The sequence below is a fragment of the Podarcis melisellensis genome (genome assembly GCF_964234715.1).
Source record: "Podarcis melisellensis genome assembly, chromosome: 16".
NCBI lineage: Eukaryota > Metazoa > Chordata > Lepidosauria > Squamata > Lacertidae > Podarcis > Podarcis melisellensis.
In genome coordinates, this window is record NC_138533.1 from 27,604,042 (window position 1) to 27,619,984 (window position 15,943).

The following is a 15,943-nucleotide window of genomic DNA, read 5'->3' on the forward strand; positions in this document are numbered from 1 at the left end:
GCTGAGCAAGCGTGCAAGAAGGTGGAAGAGATCAAAGGGGAAGTAAGACCTCTGAAAAGACAGGTAGGAGAACAGCAAGCCTACCTGTCAATGGTGGAACTGAAAAGTAAGGAATGTAATCTTAGGCTGAGGGCTGTCCCAGAGTTGGAACAGGGCAACCTAGAGAAATTCTTGACGGAGCTATTTTCTAAATTTTGGGGGGTGGAAGAAGATAAAGATTTCAAGATTGTGACGGCCTTCAGACTGGGAAGATCGGTTAAGAAAGATAAGTCCAGAGACTGTTTGGTTTGTTTGAGAACAAGAGAGGAAAGAGACAAGATATTAGGCCAACACTTTAAAAAATCCCTGGAAGTCGAAGGCAAAAGGGCAGAAATTTATAGAGACATTCCTAAATATTTGTTGGACCTTAGAGCCACATACACAGACTTGGCCAAATTGTTAAGATACAACGCAATCCCTTATAGGTGGGAATTTCCTCAAGGTCTGTCATTCACCTATAAAGGAAAGAAGGTAAGAATTAAAACACCAGAAGACCACCAGAAGTTCCTACACGACAACGAGGAGGACCTCCAAAAGAGAGCCGTAGATTCTTGGCCTCCACCACCGGGATTACCACCAGGATCCATACCATCTGGAGGCGGCCCGGCACCACAGCTTCCGGAAAAGGACGACAAATTAGATACCCAACTGTGATACCCAAGAAGTAAACCGGGATGTCTCTACAGCTTCTTAGTTGGAATATAAATGGCGGGAATTCTCCAGAAAAACGCAGAAAAGTATTTCATATTTTGAAAAAAGAACAATTGGACATTATTTGCCTGCAAGAAACACATGTGACAAGACTCCATAGAAAAGTGCTAATCAACAAAAGGTTAGGCCAAGAATTTATTTCATCGGATAAAGTTAAGAAAAGAGGAGTGGTGATTTATGCAAAGGAGAACTTGTCCCCAAAATTTGTATTTAAAGACGAACAGGGCAGAATTTTGGCAATTGAAATCCAGACACAAGGTGAAAAGTTTTTAATTCTAGGAATCTACGCCCCAAATGATGGAAAATCGGATTTTTTTAAGAAGCTGCACGAGATTATGCTGGACTATTTGGACTATAACAACATTATCATGTTGGGAGATATGAACGGTGTCGCCTCAGTGAATATGGATAAGTCACAAAGTGCTAATATAACGAAAGATGGCAGGCTTCCAAAAACCTTTTTTGAAATGACTGACAATTTGGATTTGATCGACATATGGAGGATCAAGAACCCTCTAGGGAAAGAAGGAACTTTCTTTTCTGAGGCCCATATGACATGGACGCGAATCGACCAAATATGGATAACTAGAGGGCTGGCGCCTAAGACCAGAAAAGTGGAAATCTGCCCAAAAACCTGCTCCGACCACAACGCCTTGAGAATGGAATTGAGACTAAATACAACCGGATCGTTCAGATGGAGAATGAATGACGCCTTGTTAAGAGATCAGGAGATTGTTAAGAAGGCCCAAAAAGTTTTAAAGGACTATTTCGAAATAAACTTAAAGACAAATGTGGAAAAAAGAATAATTTGGGACGCAAGCAAAGCAGTGATAAGAGGGTTTCTAATACAACAGAACACGATTAAAAAAAGACTCTGGAATGAAAAGAAGGAGAAGATCTTGGAGAAAATAAGAGAAGGAGAGAGAAAACTGAGATCCAGGCCTAAATCAAAGGAAGTATTGAGAGAAGTGAAGTTTTTCCAGGCACAATACTCGAAACTGATAAATCAAGAGGTGGAATGGAAAATTAAACAAATGAAACAAAGATCCTTCGAATCTGCAAACAAATGTGGAAAATTGTTAGCCTGGCAGTTGAAAAAGAGACAAAAACTTAACACAGTTACAAATCTAGAGATTGAAGGGAGAATGGTTCAGAAACCCGATGAAATTAGAAGGTCCTTTCAGAGATATTTCAAAGAACTCTACTCTCAAAGGCCACAAAAAAGCTTAGAGGTGGACCAATTTGTTATAACTAATGGATTACAAAAAATACCCCAGGAAATGAGAGCAACCCTGAACTGTAATATTACAACCCAAGAAATTGAATGCGCCATTCAGAACCTCCAACTGGGCAAATCTCCGGGACCTGATGGGCTTACTTCCAAATATTATAAGGTACTGAAGGACTCATTGACACAACCATTGCTGGAAGTTTGTAACCAGATTATGGAGGGGAGGAAGGCACCGGAAACGTGGAAAGAAGCTTTCATCACGTTGATTCCAAAACTAGAATCTGAAAAAACTCAACTTAAAAACTACCGTCCTATCTCACTCCTAAATGTGGATTACAAAATTTTTGCAGACATTTTGGCAAGTAGGTTTAAGAAAGTTTTAAATGAAGTGATTCATAAGGACCAAGCAGGCTTTCTCCCTGGTAGGCATTTATTTGACAACACAAGAAACATCATTGACATTTTGGAGTTTTTACAGATTAATTCAAACACAAGAGCGGTGTTGATTTTTATTGATGCGGAGAAGGCCTTTGACAACATTTCTTGGCTGTTTATGAAGAAAAATTTGGAAAGGATGGGAGTAGGGCGGGGGTTTGAAAATGGAATAGAAGCAATTTATTCAGAACAAAAAGCCAAATTGATAGTAAACAACGTGGTGACAGAGGCCAGAGCCATGGTGAGCTCTCAGAAGGCGTTGGGGTTCCTCTAATAAACAGTGAACTGTCAGGAACCTTCCTTCTGCTATTTTAGATCCCCTCAGGAACTGAAGAGGAAGAGTCTCACATATATAGCAATAGACGCCTATTGACGCATTGACTTTGCAAGAAACGCCACACCTCTTCTGAGGAGGTGTGACATTCTAGACCAGCCAATGAAGACAAGATATTTGCATGAGGGAGAGTTCTGGATAGGGATAGGACTCTCCATTATTCTGCCAATAATAATAATAATTTATTATTTATACCCCGCCCATCTGGCTGGGTTTCCCCAGCCACTCTGGGCGGCTTCCAACAAAATATTAAAATACCATAGTCTATTAAACATTACAAGCTTCCCTAAAGAGGGCTGCCTTCAGATGTCTTCTAAAATTCTGGTAGTTGTTTTTCTCTTTGACATCTTATGGGAGGATGTACCACAGGGAGGGTGCCATTACCAAAGAGGCCCTCTGCCTGGTTCCCTGTAACTTGGCTTCTCGCAGTGAGGGAACCGCCAGAAGGCCCTCGGAGCTGGACCTCAGTGTCACAGCTGAATGATAGGGGTGGAGACGCTCCTTGGGCTGAGTTCAACCTTAGGGGGCTGTGTTGCTCAACTTCTCCCACATTTGGTACGTTAGAGGATTTGAGAGATGGCCTGTGCCCCAGCACCTGTGATGTGAAGTGAAGCAGAAGACTCCCAATCATGGCTCCATTTCTGGCGCTTCCTGTTCAGACATGTTCAGTTTACTGGGAGATGTGTGCAGACAGATTCATTTCATTTCCCCATTTGTTCTATTTTTTGAAGTTTTGACCATTTCTCTCACTTGGGTTTCCATTTATTGGCACTCTGTCTGTTCAACCTGTTTGATTGGTTTTCTGTTGAGCTCACTACAATGGCTGTCACAAAGCAAGCTTACTTTTATCTGAGATGAAAAATGTGTCCTTCTCTAGCATGGAACACAGAAAAAACAACTACCTTTACCTGCAGCTCTCAGCCCCAGCCCCCTCCTATTGAGTCTTTAGCATTTGTGTTACTAAAGCGAGTTCTCATTAATAGAGAGCACGTATTGCGGTGGGGTCTGTAAGGCCACCCCTCTGTTGCTGGGCAGGTTAGTTTGGATGACCATCCGCAGTGATTGGGCTGTTGGGTTGTTGGGCAAATTTTTGTGCTGCCATTTAGGGGGTTGGACCAAAGGTTATAAAATGAAGTCACGCAACTCTGACTAGGCACTTTTGCTGTGTGCATCGGATCACCTGCCCACCCTCCCTAATTTTAGGAATCTTGGTTGACCTTGCTATGCCTGTCATGGAGTTGCCTGCTTTTGGGGCAGGGGCCTGGTAGGAATTTTGTCCAATTGGCTGATTGGCTGGTGCCATTTGGTTTTTGCCTACTGCATAGCAAATCATCACAACTTGTAAGGTTGCGGTTAGGCATTGGTTAAAAATTTGTTGGTGGAGGAGTAAGGATTGGTGGTGCCTGCCCCTCCAATACTGCTGCGGAAAGGGAATTCCACTAAAGGAATCCAGGGACTTGCCATTCTTTTGTCTGTACCCCTGAAGGGGGCTTAGGGCCATGCAAGCCTCAGGGAGCATGGGGGGGGGGGGTGAGGGTCTGGTGCCCGGCTCCATTCTCTCCCCAATATTGTTTTCCCTTCCTGGCTTTTGCTGGAATCCAGAAGTCAGTTCTGCCCCTAGGCGTGGGGACAGATAGTCATAACCAATGCCTAAGCAACCACTCACAGTTATGTATTTTAATAAAGTTGTGGCCAAAATTATGCCAAAAACCTTAAACAAAAATTATGTGTGAAGTGTGAAGCATTTGGGGGTGGATTGGAGGACCTCAACACGCAAAGGTAAAAGGTAAAGGACCCCTGGACGGTTAAGTCCAGTCAAAGGCGACTATGAGGTTGCGGCGCTGGGAGAGAGCAGCTATTAACAGGAAAGTAGACAGTCCCCACATTTACACACACACACACACACACACATTTCCTCTTTTCCTATTCTTATTCATAAACTCCCATTCCAGGGCAAAGCCATGACCCTTCCATCTTCTTCTTTTAAAACTCTCCTTTATGCAAATATATCCTCTGCTCACTGGCTGAGCTAAAATGTCCTGCCTTCTCAGAAGAGGAGAAGAGGCATTTCTGGCAAAGCCAGCGAGGGTCAAAATCTTTATAGGACAGCTCATTCCTCTTCTGTTCCTGCGGGGTATAGAAGGAAACAGGCAGGTCCCTGCTGCTTAACCTTTTTGTTGAGAAAGCCCAAGTCATTTAGAGAGCTTAACATGGCCTGGGCTCTGTCTTTCCTTGCACTTCTTGGCTATTTCTCAGGTAAGGATGTGGAAGATTCCCTTTCCATAGGCTTCTGGGCAAATTAGCACTAACTGTAGTATGCCTTTATCATACCGCTTTTAGGATGTTTGTGAGAAAATCCTGTGAATCAATATCTTCTCTTTCTTTTTCTTTTTGCAAAGGTGTCATTTCTCAACACACTGTGACTCAACCTACATCGGAGTCTTTGTCCCCAGGGCAAACGGCTAAACTCCCTTGCACTGCCAGCAGCAGTCCCAGCGGCGGCTATATTTACTTCTATCAACAGAAAGCTGGGCAGGCCCCTCGCTTTGTGCATTATAATGGTGGCAGCAGGGGAGAAGGGATCCCTGATCGATTCACTGCTTCTGTCTCTGGGAATACTGGCTATTTAACCATCACTAACCTCAAGGCTGAAGACGAGGCTGTCTATTACTGTGGGGCTTGGTTTAACAGCTATAGCTTGTGGCACAGTGATCAAGTCTTATGGGGAACTGAGACAAAAACCTTCCACCTTCCTCCTTCATATCTGGCAGCTTAGAATCACTAGAGATATGTCATGGAATCCTACTCAATATTGATCCAGAGCAGATTCCTGTATAGTTAGCAGAGTAAAAACTTAAACACATCGCAGGGTTCCCAAAAAATTAGACCAGAGGCTATGAAAATTTCATCCAGCAAAGCTTTACTGCTACTGGTATTGTGCATTAAGTAGAGTTATATGAGGCTGGATATATCCCCCATGGACCTCTGCTTTTTAGACACATGACAAGTGGGGATAAACCCCTAGTCCAGTATGCTTTTCTCACATGAACCAGCCACATTATTATGGACCTGACTGCAACAGCACTCTCCCCACCATTTTTATTTGGAAGCATACATCTTCCAACAGTAGAGATAGAAAAGTGTGCATTAATGAACTGCTCTGTTTTTTAAAATTTTATTTCACAAGATTTATATACACCTCTTGATTATAACGAAGCCTCAAAGTGGTTCACGAAACAATAAATCAATGAAACTATCTGCAACGAACTGTTTTGAACTCCTATTCAAAACTTTCAGAAACAATTGAAATCAATAATAAGCTAAAAATAGATTAAAACCCATGTCAGCATTCCACCCAGAAAGGCTCGCCTAAACAAAAATATTTTCAACAGGTAACAAAAACAGTGCAATGAAGGCACTGCTGGTGTCAATAGGCAGGGAGTTCCAAAGTCTTGGTATTGCCACATGAAAAAAAAAGATATTATTTTTTCAAATGCATAAGTGGCAAATGCATTAGGTGGCAGCTGTAACAGTGCCGATTTTGCAGGGTTGAGTGGGCGTACATGGGGAAAGGCATTCTGCAGTGTGCATGCATGATGTCAGCATGTCACACGACATGCACGCATGTCGTGTGCATGTCGTATGGCCACGGCCCCCTCACTCGTGGGGGCAAGCCAGCCCACTTGCAGTCAGAGAGTCATCTCCGAAGACAAAACACAACCTTGCCACAGTGTATATGCTAAAACCGTCAAAATCTTAACAAACACAGAACGATACACGGTAACCTCCATCGCTTGGTCTGTTGTCCACAAATGAAAAGATACATTAAATGTATGATATATAAAGGGATGAGGTTGCCCAATGTCCTTGCTGTTATTTATATTAATATTAGAAGTGCTGGTTTGAGTAAACACTTACAAGCATAAAAGTTAAGATGTAATAACTTGGAAAATATGTATACACGATGTATGAAGTTGTAAGTGGGACAGGGGGAGGGGAGGGGGGTTAAATATGCTCTCTGTTCCTGTTTTTGAAAATGCAAATAATCATCATAATAAATATACATGTTAGCAGCACTACTGGTCTGCAGTACTTTGTATATACAAGACAGGAGGAAAGAAAGAACAAATACTAATTAAAATATGCGCTTCGTGCACTCCAAACTGTGTTGTTGACGATAGGCACAGTTCATTATTTGTATGATCTATAAAGTCGTCCCAGACTGTGTCAAAGTTATAATATTTTTCCTGGACTCTTGCTACCTTCAATTTTCTTTGTTCTAAGGGAACCAAATGTGCCCAATCTTTCAGAAATGCAAAGATTAAATGCTCTCTGGCTGCACATTTCCGTCATCCCAGGACGAAACCAGGAGCCTCCCCTCTTCTTTTTAAATAACCTCCCTCATGCAAATGTTTTCTGTGATCATTGGCTGGCCTGGAATCTCCTGCCTCCTCAGAGGAGGTGAGGCATTTCTAGGAAACCCAATGGGCATCAATAACTTTATATGACAGACCCTCAATCTGCAGTTCCTGGGGGACTGAAGAGAGAAGCAGGAAGCCTGCTGCCGGTGGTCTGTTTCTTTGACAAAGTCAGAAGCCTCTAGAGAGCTCGCCATGGCTTGGACTCTCTGCTTCCTTGCACTTCTCAGCTACTTCTCAGGTAAGAGTGTGGAAGACTCCCTTTCCCTCAGATTCTGGCTCAACAACAAATCAATACTGTGCATTAATCATAGGACCCGTTAGAGATTTGGAAGCACAAACAAGGTTAATTGTTTTCCTTTCATTTTTCCATTTTCCAAAGGTGTCATTTCACAGTCTACGTTGACTCAACCTGTGTCTGAGTCTGTATCCCCAGGAAACACTGCTAAACTCCCTTGCACCGCCAGCAGTAGTCGTAGCTATATTTACTGGTATCAGCAGAGACCTGGCCAAGCCCCTCGGTATGTGCATTATAATAGTGGCAGCAGGGGAGAAGGGATCCCTGATCGATTCACTGCTTCCCTCTCTGGGAATACAGGCTATTTAACCATCACCAACGTCCAGGCTGATGATGAGGCGGACTATTACTGTGTGGCTTGGTTTAGCAATGAGTTACACTGTGATCAAGTCTAATGGGGAACTGAGACAAAAACCTTCACTCTTCTTGCTGAAGAGGGCATTCAGATTTGTTACGGAGCTAAATTTATGCCTGAAGCTCTTTCAAGGATAGAGCCAGATGGAACTAAAATGGCATCTGACTGAATCTTCTTCTCCACATGAAGATCACCCAGTGACCTCAGTACACACTGCAGGTTGCCAAATCTCATGGCAAGTGGATTAAAGAAAGGTGCCTGCAGAACAAACCACCCCAGCAAGAACTCACATTCAAGTGGTTGAAAATGTTGGCAGGTGTTAAAGATGACCACAACATTGCTGGACAAAGCCAGCAGGGCCTTATTTTATCAACTTACACTGACCAGACACAGTAGAATCACTATTACTAAAGGAAGATTTTGGCCATATCAGGCAGGCATGTTGTGGAAATCAGGGTCTTACTTAAATGTGTGAAGAAGTATGTAGTGCTGAAGCACTAAGAATGAAAATGAGTTTTCACATAGTACTCCATTAGGGCTCATGTTGTATGTAGCTTATATGATGGCTGCTATCTCTGATTTTATCTTCAGGGGGAGATGTTGGTCCACTTCTCACAAACTGGGCAAAATGAGGATCTGAGAGCAACCCCCACACCTGTGATGTGAAATGAAGCATCTCCTCCATGCATGGCTCCATCTGTAGTGCTTCCTCTTCAGTCCTGCTCAGAGTTTGGTTGGCATTCTGATGTTTGGGGTGGAGGAGTGTTTTCCCCCTCTGCTCTGGACCCCAGGAAAAATGCTAATCTATTTCTGGAGCTCCCCTGCTGCCTTACCAAGTCTTTGGTGTTTGGATTACTGTTCACAGGAAAACAGGATCTTCCCAGTTTTCAAGATCTTGCCTTAGTTCCCTCTCTACTCTATTTACACCATTTTAGTCTCATCCCAGAACTACACCAGGATCCTTCCCCCCTCTTCTTTTTAAATACCCTCACTCGTTTCAATATCTTCTCTTTATTAGTTGGGCTAGAAGGTCAGAGGAGGAGTGGCATTTCTAGCAAAGCCAATGGGCACCAGTAGCTTTCCAAAACAGTAACGTCACCTGCAGTTCCTGGTGGGATTTAAGAAAAAAATCCAGAAGATCCTTGGACCTTATCTGTTCCTTTGAGAAAGGCAGACTCCTCTAGAAAGGGCCTGAGCTCTGGGCTTCCTTGCACTTCTCAGCTACATCTCAGGTAAAGATGCAGGTGACTCTTCAGGTTTCTGGGTCCACAACACCCATTATATCCTGCATATATCATTGCGGTTTGAGGCTATTTGTTAGCAAAATCAATGAATCAAGCTCTTCTTCTTCTTTTCATTTCCTCCCCAAAGGTGCCATTTCTCAACATACAATGACTCAACCTGTGTCAGGGACAAGGCTGCACTGAGGAGGGGTGGTGGGAGCCTCGCCCTCCCCCTGCTCCTGCTCCAGATCCTGAATCTTCCTAGGAGCTTGAGGACAGTATAGATTGGGAACAGAGGTTTGCAGAGGGGCATAGTTCAGAAGGCAGAAGCTGGGAAACACTGGATGGTGAACAGCTAGGAGAAGAAACACTGGGGGAGAGAGGGTTAACAGAGTCACAGTCTCTGGACAGCCTTCCTCCACCGCTCTCCCCAAAATTGAGAAGAGCTCAGAAAGTGGCCTTTGACTGGACTTAACTGTCCATGGGTCCTTACCTTACTTCACTTATTTGCCCTGAATGCCTCCCTAGGCACATGGAATCCTGGAAGATGTAGTTTCAAAAACACCTATCATCTACATTCTAGAGGGTGGGTGGAGAAACTCAGATTGGAAGTGGTCAAATATGACCCTCCAGTCCTCTCTTATCAGGCCCTCAGAATTCTTGCAGGGCCACACATCTCTCCAGGACACAGACCACACCATGCCTGCTGCTTGACCTGATATGTTTTTGCCAGGCTGAAATGTGTCCTTGAGCTATGAGCCTGTGATAATACCTCTTACTGATTGGAATATAGGAGTGTTGGGGAGTGTGTTGAAACCTTTGCGTGGACAGGCAGAGTCCCCAGATCCCGAGCGGTCCCCCCCGTCATGTGGAATAACGACTCAAGACAACGTGCTATGGGATTAAATTGGCCACAACTTTATTAAATTTCAAATGTGGGTAGACCTTGGCTCAGGCATTGGGCGTTCTCCCTCCCCAGTCCCCTGCCGGGGACCTAGGGAGCATCAGGGTTATCCAGTGTGTGTGGGGGGGATGGGCCGGCTCTGGAGAACATATGTTCAAGCAGAGATAGCCGTCCCCATTATGCCGCCGCAGGGGAGAGCAATGACGACCTTCCGGCGTACGGTCAAAGCCTACCTTCAGAAACCCCTTTAACGGGGAACCCTGGTATCACCGCCGCAAAGAGGAAGATGGACTAAAGGATTCCGCCCAAGGCCTGATACCGCCAAAGTTGTGACATTTTGCTACGGGAAAGGCGAAACCTGCCAATGCAGGGAAATTCCTTTCTGGCCCTTTAACAGCGACCTTAATGTAGCAGCGCCCGCATATCTGTGAAGAAAAGTTAACCTGCAAAATAAGACATTAACTGAGGGTGGGTAGGGTGGGAGAAGCTCTGGAGCCAAGTGAGGATTCCCAGGTAAGATCCTCCCTCTATTGTGTGGGCAGGTAATCCCTCCCCTACCTGGCCTGGTCTCCTTGGCAACACTTCCCCCAGGTGGGATTGGACAACTGACTGGGGTAGGCGGAGACCTCCAGGTATCCCACCTGAGGGAAGGCAAAGCCAAGCCTATGCTGATGGAGCCGCTCCAGATCTAGGGGCTGCGCGCGTCCACGCAAAGGGCACCCCCCGTTTTAAGCGGGGAGCAGTCATTATGTTTTGCATGGCTGGAATGCATCCAATTCTACCAACACCTGGTTCAAATTTACTATTCCATCTACTTATGCTTCTGGCTCCACCAAGGACTTCTGAAAAAGTACCTTCTGAAATGTTCCTAGTGAGAGAATGCAGCTCTGGGAATTGTCCCCCACTCTTGAGCTAGAGGATAGAGTCAGATTCTGAGACAGGTGAGGGAGGCCTTCAACAGAGACCACTAAGGCCTCAATAAGTTTGGTGGGGTTGGAGAAAGGCCAGAGCTGGTTGGAAGGATTATCTGTTAAGTTTTCTCCCTCCTGGCCCCTCATCCGCCAGGGCAAATTCCACAAATTCCCATATGTTCACTCCCTATTCCTATTGCTGCAAATGTTGCCATAGAAAGTTCATATTTCTGCTATCCCAGGACAAAGCCAGGAGTGTCTCCTCTTTCAAATATTCTTTCTTATGCAAATGTGAAATGTCTTCTCTGTTCATTGGCTGACTTGGAATGTCCCGCCTCCACAGGGGCATTTCTAGCAAAGCCAATAGGCTTTAAGTGACATACCTTTCATCTTTGGGTCCTGGAGGATATAAGATAGGAGCAGTATGGTCCCTGCCAGTTCTCTGTTTCTTTGAGAAAGTCAGTCTCCTCTAGAGAGCTCACCATGGCCTGGTTTCTGTCCTTCATTGCATTTCTCAGCTACTTCTCTGGTAAGGATGTAGTGGACTCGCTTTCCATAGATCTAATTCCCAACAACAAAACTATTTATATTGCAGATTGAGCTTAGTGCCTGCCTGATATATCTAAGCACCCTAAGTGAATCAAGACAATGATTTTCATTTCTTTTTTACACAGGTGTCATTTCACAGTCTCCTATGACTCAAACAGCCTCTGAGTCTGTGTCCATTGGACAAACCACTAAGCTTTCCTGCACCCCCAATGGTAAAGTGGGCTACATTACTTGGTATCAACAAAGACCTGGACTGGGCCCTCGCTATGTGCACCAAAATGGCCAAAACCGAGGTGAGGGCATCCCGGATCGATTCACCGCTTCCCTCTCTGGAAATGTTGGCTATTTAACCATCACCAGCACTCAGGCTGAAGATGAGGCTGCTTATTATTGTGGCACATGGTATAGCAGTATTAATGCGTTCCACGGTGCTCAAATCTAATGGGGAACTGAGACAAAAACCTTCTCTCTTCCTCCTTCAAGCTAGGAGTTCAGATTTGCTACAGAGCTTCATTTGATCTTTACATGGGACTCTTTGAATAGTAGAGATGACAGATGTCCCTATATTCCAGGGGTGATTTGGGATTTACAGAAGGCATCTTGGTTTCTGGTCTGATCCCTGAATGTCCCGCTTTCCCTTAGGATGTCTCTATTTCCATCAGAGAAATGTTTGACCCCCCCAGCAACCCCCCCCAGTTATGGAAATAAGTAACTATACAGCCTTTAGAAGACATCTGAAGGCAGCCTTGTACAGGGAAGTTTTTTAATGTTCAATGTTTTATTCCATTTTTATATGCTTTATTATTATTTAACAACAACAATAATATTGAAGTTGATTCAGAAAACAAAATATTAGTTAAATGATAGTATTAAAGATGAGAATTACAAATTGCAATATAAATAATATAATAAACATAAAATGACAAACACTGGTGGAGGGAAGTCACGTAGGTGTAACATTTATGTTTGTATTTTTTGTGCTGTTGGTATGTGAATGATTGTAGTTGTAATGTTGTGTGTGCATTGTATATATTATTATTATTATTATTATTATTAATAATAATAATAATATTGAATAGGACATCCCTATTTTCTTCAGAGAAATGTTGGAGGGCATATGAGAGGGACTGCAACTCATTCCAGTCCTTTATCCAGGTCAAAAATCACTCATCCAACAAGTGGACAGAGATCAATGCACATTGCAGGTTTCAAATTTTTACTCCAAGTTCATTCAAGGTATCTGCTGAGCAAACTCCTCCATCAACATCATCCATTGCTGAAAATTTCTGCATTTGGCACAGATGCCAGAGGTGCTGCATGTTTAAGATACCAGGAAAAAACCACTCCGTGAACCTTGTGGCAGTTTAAACTCAGAATTTATGCTTTGTTTTACTGCCCTAATATCACTAGCCAGACACAGTAAAATAACAGTAAAATATCTGCTAATACACACACACACACACACACACACACACACACACACACGAAGTCCTCACTGTTCTAAGATGTTCCATGCGGAAAATAACGTTTTCAGTAGGTTGGAATGTGTCATTGGAAGGTAAGCTCTTGGTTAATGGAATGAAGGGGTGTTGGGGAGTGTGTTGGAACCATTGAATCTTCTATGGCTGGAATGTACCCTACTGTGCAAAGATCAGGGGTGAAGGAAGGCATTGTGGCACCCGGGGCGGGTGATGTTATGTAGGGCGCATGTGCGGTGTCACAGATGCACTGTATAGCGGTTTGCCGCCAGAACAGCGCCGTACGGACGGTCCCGGGATCCCTCCATCGCCGCTACAGCCACGAGCAGAGGATCCCAGCACCATCCGTACAGTGCTGGAGTGGCGCCGGCAGCAAACTGCTATACAGTGCTTGTTCGGCGTCTCTACGTACAGTGCATGCGTGCGACGCCGCACATGCACTGTACTTAGCGGTTTGCCGCCGGGATCCTCCGCTCACGGCTGCAGCTGCGAACAGAGAATCCTCCACATGCAGCTGTGGTGGAGTGATGGCTGCTTGCGCCACTGCGAGCCCGTGCGGGGTGATTTCTTGTCACCCCCTCAGACATGGAACCCAGGGCATACCACCACCCCCTATTGTAACACCACTGGCAAAGATAAGGGTCAGACTCACTAGTCCATCTACTTTTCTTTCAAGAAACACACCCCTCCCCGCATGCAGCCCCTGGTGGAATGTTGCTGTAGGATTTTCCCCCTGATCCTGAGCTAGATGGCAGACTCAGGTGCTGGGATGGTATCCTGTGCATCAGAGAGGGAAGCTTTCAGTGGAGACTTCTATGGTGACTTTAAATAAGTTTGATGGTGATGGAGAAAAGGCCAGAGAAGAGGAGCTGGCTGGGGGGATTATCAGGGACAGGACTGTTGACATGTTCCCTTCCTCTCCCATCATTCTCAGGGATCTGTCCTTGAATTACTGTTTAGAGAGAGGAATGGGTTATTTCCCAAGATTGGAAAATGTTTATTGAATATATTGGGGGGCGGAGGAATTGTGTACACTTGAAAACGTTGGCGGCATTAAGATAAATTCAACAAATAGGTTTTGATGGATCTAATAATGTAATATTGAATGGTTTAGTTTATGTAAAATATGCAGGCTTTTATGTTATGCAAAACAAGTCATGGAAAGAGAAGAAGTCCTTGATATTTTTAGAAATGAATATTCTAAAATGTAAAACGGAAAATTTAATTAAAATGATTAAAATATATTTCCCAAGTTTCCATCTCACACCCACCCTGGCCTAATTTGCTTTCTCGAGAGTCTTATTCCAGTGACCAATGCTTCACAAATTTCATATTTCTCTCATTCCAGTACAAAGAACCTTCCCTCTTCTTTTTATATACTCTTCCTCATGCAAATATCTTCTTTGTTCATTGGCTGAGATAGATTGTCCCACCTCCCCAGAGGAGGAGTGGCATTTTAGCAAAGCCAATGGGCATCAATAGCTTTATATGACAGGACCTTTGTCTCCAGTTCCTGGGGAGATTTAGGACAGAAGCAGGAAGGCTCATCCAGGTACCCTTTGTTTTTAGAAAGTCAAACCATGCTCACCAAAGCCTGGACTCTGTCCTTCCTTGCACTTTTCAGCTACTTCTCAGGTAAGCATGTGGAGGACTCACACTCCTCAGGACTCAGAACAGAAACAGATGCTATGCATTTATCATAGTGCTTCCTTCATATCTGGAAGCAGAAGCAAGATTAAATGTTTTCCTTTCATTTTTCCGTCTTCCAAAGGTGTCATTTCACAGGATACGATGACTCAACCTCCCTCTCAGTCTGTGTCACCAGGAGAAACCACTAAACTCTCCTGCACCGCCAGCAGCAATCGTGGCTTTATTTACTGGTTTCAGCAGAGACCTGGACAAGTCCCTCACTATGTGCAGTGTAATGGTTGCAGCAGAGGAACAGGGATCCCTGATCGATTCACTGCTTCCCTCTCTGGGAATATGGGCTATTTAACCATCACCAACACCCAGGCTGACGATGAGGCTGTTTATTACTGTGGGGATTGGTTCAGCAATGTGTTACACGGTGATCAAGTCTGATGGGGAACTGAGACAAAAACACTCATGTTTCCTCCTTCAGAGCAAGGAGTTTAGATTCACCACAGAGCTTTCTTCATTCTGAGCCTTAAGCCTTTTCAATAGCAGGGTTGGACAGAACTAAAATGACATCTGATTCCAGCCCCTGCTCCACATCAGTATAACCCAGCAAGCAATTGCTTTTAAAATGCTTTGTTTCATCAATTGTTGTTGCCCTGGGGTCCTTAGAGCAGGAAAGGTGGAATAAGTTCAATAAATAAATAAATACCTGAAATACTTAAAAATTAAAGAGTAAGCCATTATCAGGCAAAAACGTTTGGAAATTCAAGTCTTACTCAAAACCCTGAAGGAGTAGCACTGGGCCACTGACAAAGAACATCTGATTTCCTATTAGGTACCATTAGTGTTCATGTTGCTGTAATTAGCTGATATGATGCCTGCTATTCCCGCTTTAGACATTAGGGGGGTGTCGGTCAAATCAAAATGTTTATTCAGCTTTACGCCCATCATGAAACACAACACAACAAAACAAATCAAATAAAACAGCGGACTCGTACAAACCACAAATAGTATAACACAATTCACAACTCACAAGGACAGATATTAGCCATTCATAAGAAAAGTTTAAGATTAAGATTAAAAATTTTAGGCACTACACTAAAATCAATATCTGATGTCATTATAGAAAATTCTTATAACTATCAATAATCAGCTAACATTCCGTTCCGTCTCTTGTACGAGAGGACGGCTGTTAGGAATTTAGCAACCTGTAGGGTAATATAAGGAACCACATCTTGAAGAACCCAGGCAAGCTGTAGGTCTACTGGTTTGTCGGCCATAGGCTGGATTATGGAGTTTAGTATACTAGCACGGGCTGAACTGTACAAAGGGCAGATAAACATAACATGATGTAGAGATTCAGATGTTTTCATTTCACAAGCACACATTGAAGGGACTTGGGGGGTGTCGGTCCACTTT

The 15,943-nt window shown here is 43.9% G+C and overlaps 1 protein-coding gene across 2 annotated transcripts in view; it reads left to right on the plus strand.

Annotated features, from left to right (window-relative positions):
• LOC309359598 (immunoglobulin lambda-1 light chain-like) overlaps positions 1-15,943 on the plus strand; it is a 142,824-nt gene that overhangs the window by 14,321 nt on the left and 112,560 nt on the right. The window contains exons 1-2 of one of the 2 annotated variants that reach the window (XM_081893511.1): positions 4,849-5,006; positions 5,150-5,449. The exons of the other annotated variant lie outside the window; for it this stretch is intronic. Coding sequence (XP_081749637.1) covers positions 4,961-5,006; positions 5,150-5,449 — 346 coding nt within the window. The 5' untranslated portion in view covers positions 4,849-4,960. Of the gene's footprint in view, positions 1-4,848; positions 5,007-5,149; positions 5,450-15,943 lie in introns of those variants that run through there. 2 annotated transcript variants of the gene reach the window in all.